The sequence below is a fragment of the Xenopus tropicalis genome, chromosome 8 (assembly GCF_000004195.4).
Source record: "Xenopus tropicalis strain Nigerian chromosome 8, UCB_Xtro_10.0, whole genome shotgun sequence".
Classification (NCBI taxonomy): Eukaryota; Metazoa; Chordata; class Amphibia; order Anura; family Pipidae; genus Xenopus; species Xenopus tropicalis.
The window spans coordinates 3,861,346-3,867,085 of NC_030684.2; the positions used below are offsets into that span (position 1 = coordinate 3,861,346).

General features: G+C 38.6%; 1 protein-coding gene across 1 annotated transcript; it reads right to left on the reverse strand.

Moving 5' to 3' along the window:
• Positions 1-298: 298 nt before the first annotated feature.
• Positions 299-4,648, reverse strand: LOC101733847 (nicotinamide N-methyltransferase). The gene is made up of 3 exons (XM_012969789.2): positions 4,424-4,648; positions 1,579-1,786; positions 299-793 (listed from the first exon to the last, which is right to left on the reverse strand). The coding sequence occupies exons 1-3, from the start codon at positions 4,569-4,571 to the stop codon at positions 364-366; spliced, it is 786 nt and encodes a 261-aa protein (XP_012825243.1). The 5' UTR covers positions 4,572-4,648; the 3' UTR covers positions 299-363.
• Between the last annotated feature and the right edge of the window lie 1,092 nt (positions 4,649-5,740).

Sequence of the window (5,740 nt, forward strand, 5' to 3'; positions counted from 1 at the left end):
TTCAATAAATGATATCTGTCAATCTGATCAAACACACCACACATCAGAAGATGCTACTTATGAGCAGGAATCCTTGCCATAGAACAAAAAGGAAGTGTTGCATTTTTTCCGACAGGAAGTAGAGAATCTTGCTTGTGTAACAGGAAGTAAACGCCCCCATAGAAGCACATTTTAAACCATTACTTTTTTCTTTTCAAAGCGACACAGATTCATAGAATATTGCACACTGTTTCCAAGCACAATGTGAGATTAGGAAATATTTTATATATAAGCAGCAATAATCTAAGAGTAGATATAATCATTCAAATTTAATGCAATATTAATGATAGAATCATTATTGAAATTGAGGGTGAATCTGACCAGTTAAACCACTCGGTCTTTACGGCACACAAAGTAGGCAATTGATTCATAATCGATCAAAGGGGATTTAAATTTGCTTCTGTGAGTTTCAGTGCTCACAACGGTGCAACCGGCTTCGGTCACAGCCTTTTGCATAAACTCTTCATTGTGGGCTAGTGCACCAAACTTGTATTGGCCGACCATGTAATAAGACATGTTGATCCCTGCTATCATGACCAGGTGACCTCCAATCTTCAGATGGGATAACAATTTCTTTAGAAGGTTTATATACATATCGTTATCTTTGCAAATGGCCTCCAAGTGATAAACAATGACTATACAATCTGCTTGGGGCAACACAACTGCACCCAGTGGGTTCTCCTTGGTGATGTCCCATTTTACCACTTGTTTTATTGCCTTTCTGACCTTTTCTTCTTGCTTCTTATGCCCAGTACTGAAAAACAACACATTTGCTGTGTTTAAGAATATGTATATTATCATATATTATTATTATTTACCCTATTTATTGGAAGGGCTAAAGCTCTATGACACCCTCTTACAAGTTACAGTTTTTGATGTTAAAAAAGACACACAGCTATCAAGTTAAACCCTTGATTTTAACTGAACAAAAGGGAGGTAAAAAAATATGTCTAGTTTTCCCAAGAAAAAACATTTCTCCTCACAGCTCATTACAGTTTTGTTGCACTGGAAAAAACATTTATACAATCTATAAGGTCTACTCTGGTGGGACCTACAGCTGATGAGGCATCCAGAGAGTTTGGACAGCTAATGGCAACTTTGTTATCATGGAGAGAAAAAAATTCTATAAATGAAGATCAATATCTGGTGGGATTTACTGCTGATGAGGTATCCAGCATGTTTAGATCATATGGACCATTAAGAACCTCTGTTGAGATAAAGTCAACCCCAACCAGGTTATTTTCTAACCTGAGATACACCGTTATACTTGTAGGGGTTTAGAGAATTCTATCTGCTTATTTTCCTGTTTGTGACATCATCCAGGCCAGTTACAGGCTGGAGAGAAATATGATTTGCTGTAAGCCCCAGTGCACTTCTGGGAAAAGAGGAGGATCCAGGAAGTGCCTTGCTTCAGAGCCAAAATCAATTGACTGCAATTCCAAGCATAATATAGCCATTCGAATGTTTGGCCACCTTCATTTCTTTCAACTAGATCTTAACAACAGAAAATAACAGGACTGTGATCTTTTCCCACCTCACCTTTGCCCTTTAAGTGAGCAAGCAAACTCTGCGGCGTGGGATTGTTCCACAGCTCCGGGCTCGTTTCGGATCCAGCTCTCTATGGCTTTAATAGAGGAGTCTGAAGATTCCAGCAATATGATATTTTTGAAGAAATCGGCGGCAACAAAGTTTTCAGACATGTTGGAGCTAATGGAAATAATTATCAGTGTTTCACCCTTCACAGAACCTAAAGGCAAAAGCAACAACGGTCATTTCTGAACTATTGATAACGACGCCCTCTTTATTTGAATGATTTCGTTTTCATATATTTCAACACTTTTCACAATCTATAGATTTCCATAGAGTTCAGCAAAACAGAAGAAGAACCCGTATGTGGTGTGACCTGAAAGCAAAAAAAGTTCACCCAGCACACCCTTACCTCCTCCAAAAGTTCTTACTCGGTGCACAGCCCAGAGAGTCGGCACTCCCAGCACAGTCCGGCAAAAAATAGTTGACCGGCACAACGAGTGTAATGCAAGCGGGGCTTAGCCCCTGCGTGTTTATTCAAAAAATAGCAGCAATGTTTCAGCAAGCCTGATGAAGAGGTACAAACCTGAAATGTTGCTGCTATTTTTTGAATAAACACGCAGGGGCCAAGCCCTGCCTGCATTACACTCGTTGTGCCGGTCAACTATTTTTTCTGTGACCTGAAAGCACATTTGAATGTGAGACTGATTATTCAATTTTGCCGATAGTTCTCAGATTTCAATATGTATATTAGAAGTCTGTTTTAGTTGAGTATTCAGACAGGATTTGGCATTTGAGGCCATTTGCAAAGGAATATGGGGTGTGCATTGGTTAATCTGTCAGCAATCCATTATTTTTTTTTATGACCAACATCAGCAACATAATTAATGGCATTCAAAATGTCTTATCTGTTATCTGCCATAGGAATGGGCTAAAAAAAATTCCATTAGGATCCAATATGGTAGCCTCCATTGCCACTTCTGAACCAAAATTTCTTAACGAGCCCCCCACAACACAAAAACCCCCTAATATCCCTATCACTGTAATTTGTTCCTTTAACTATGAATAAATACCATTTTTATGTGCTGAAATCCAGCTGCAAAACTGTTTTTCTCTTTCTGCATCATTTGAAATCTTGGCTAGGGAGGAGGGACTAAAACATTGCAAATTGTGACAACATCTCCAGAGTGTACAGACAGCATGCAGGAACTATATAACCCACAATGCATTGCCTGGGTTGTTCCTTTCCTTATTGATGTCACGTATGCAGGGAATTGTGGGAATTGGATCAGATCAACAGGGCAACAGGCTTAGGGGACGGTTCCAAACCATATGATTATATAAAATTATAATGTAATAAAAATGAACAGGCTACATTTTTTCATTGCTGTGTATTGAAAGTTGCTTGAAATTATGTTAACCTTTTCAAAAAGCTTGTGTTGCCCTTTAAGTAGGTCTTGAAATTAGGGATGCACAGAATCTAGGAATCAGTTTGGTATTCAGCCAAGATTCAGCCTTTCTCGTCAGGATTTGTATTCCTCCAAATCTACGCTGCTGGCCAAAACGAAAAATCACTGACTTTTTGCCATGGAAACATAGCAATTGAAAATTTTTCGCCATGCGTGTGGCAACATTTAACCCTTCCCAAACCGAATTAGCATATGCCAATTCAGTCTAAAACAACTGGACTTTTCTGAGTTTTTCTTGAAAACGTTTCACCACTCATCCAAGTGGCTTCTTCAGTTCAAATGACTGGTAGGGAATTCCCCGGTATTTAAACTCTTGACGGTAGTAGAGTCACAGACATCCAATCACAATGGTTCCATTGAACTTGTTCAGTTAGGTGTTAGCTGAAACTGACAGGTGTAAGAAGGTATGATCCAATCACAATGGTACCAAGATTCTCATTGATGAAGGTGTTAATCCTTCAAAGTACATGACTGGAAGTGTGAACTGTTGTGAAACTGCCGGGGTAAGGATGTCAACGTGCCATTGTATGTTGGTGACAAGCGGTGTCTCAGGCCCCCTCCTCTGTTCAGGGATGGTTTTTCCAGGCTGGCATAAATGGCCTCTTTCACACCTCTTTCAAACCATCTGTCCTCTCGGTCCAAAATATGCACGTTACTGTCCTCAAAAGAGTGACCTTTTTCTTTGAGGTGTAGATAGACCGCTGAGTCTTGTCCTGAGGAGTTTGCCCGCCTGTTTCACAACAGTTCACACTTCCAGTCATGTACTTTGAAGGATTAACACCTTCATCAATGAGAATCTTGGTACCATTGTGATTGGATCATACCTTCTTACACCTGTCAGTTTCAGCTAACACCTAACTGAACAAGTTCAATGGAACCATTGTGATTGGATGTCTGTGACTCTACTACCATCAAGAGTTTAAATACTGGGGAATTCCCTACCAGTCATTTGAACTGAAGAAGCCACTTGGATGAGTGGTGAAACGTTTTCAAGAAAAACTCAGAAAAGTCCAGTTGTTTTAGACTTAATTCTACTAGATACTGTATATCATGACCTGGATGAATGAGAATCTTCATAGACATATGCCAATTCAGATTCGGTTCTGTATTCGGCCAGATCCTTTATGAAGGATTCAGGGGTTCACCAGAATCCAAAAATGTGGAATTGGTGCATCCCTCCTTGGGGTAAACAAAAAATTACAGTCATAAATCATCTTGAATTAATTCATTTAGGAGAAAAGTGTGCAAAAACGTTCTTTTCATTTTGTTAATACTGATTTTGTTTTCTAATGCTTAACATTCTTTTACAAAATATGAAGCAGAACAATTTAAAGTAAAAGTTTAGTTGGCTTTCAGTATTCTCAATATTTATAATGGAGCTCACATACCCGATGAGAATAATTTATAGAGAAATCTCTGGGGCTCTTCCAGCAGCTCCTTCTTAGAAATGGTCTTATCAGCCCCGATGTACGTGTCAAAGTGAAGACAAGGATCCAGCTCTTTATCAAGGTAGTGCTTCTGCTCTGTGCTGCTCATAGTGAGGGTTCCCCAACAGTCCCGTTACATTGAAAACAAAGGTCATTTAATATCAATCAACTGAAAATAAAATAAGTGTAACAAGACTTTTTATCCACGAACTAATGAATTTTATCAGTAAAGATACCAAACACAACATTTAATACTCACAGTTGGATTCCGGAGGCTGACACTCGCTCAGCGATGGATAAACTGTGTAGTCGAGGCGATTAGTTCTATGGATGAAAATCATGAACAAACAGCATGTTATTTACAAATGAACCAATAAAAAAAAGACAAATATTTTATGTCTGAGATAAATGTAAACTCAGTTGTTTGTAAAATCTTTCTTACATTCTTACTGGGCAAAATGGAGGGTATATCTTTCATGCACACACATTTTTAACCACAGGTGCCTGTCTACAGACAATGGCAGAAGAGTAAAATACAGAACAAAATGTAAAAAAAAAAGATATTTGTAAAATAAAAGTGTCTTTATTAGTGATGAGCTAATTTGTTTGCCAGGCATTGATTTGCAGCAAATGTCCACATTTCGCCATTGACAAATTGGACGCCATTGCGTAAAAAAGCACGGGCGACAAAAAATAGACATGGGCGACTGATGAATTGTTTTGCGAAACTTCCAGGAAAATTTGCAGCGGAAAAATTCATTGCGCAGAATTTTTTTTGTCACACGTCAAATTGAATGCGGTCGCATGGAAAAGGGCGCAGTTGCATAAAAATAGGGAGTGGTCATGTCACGTTGGGCGCGGTCGCGTAAAAAAGGGCAGGCAACAAAAAATAGATGCGGGTGACAAAAAGGAAGCGGACGACAAAAGAAAACGCGCAACAAATGTGTTTCGTGAATTTTTCGCCGTTTCGTGAATTTACTTGTCGTTTCACGAATTTTATTACGAAGCGAAACAGGACAGATTCGCTTATCACTAGTCATTATTAATAATCAACAAACGATTTAAATACTATCATTCACTCAAACGGTATTTGAACGACTATTATATTCGCATGCAGTAGTAGTAATTCAAGATATGGGTTTGTCACGTTATAGTGGGAGTAAAATTTATCAAATGTATTGTAAACTTTTAAAAATGTGAGTGAATCTGTCCCGATTTGCTTTGCTGTAAAATTCACAAAAAAGACAAGTAAATTCGCGAAAACATGTTTGTCACATG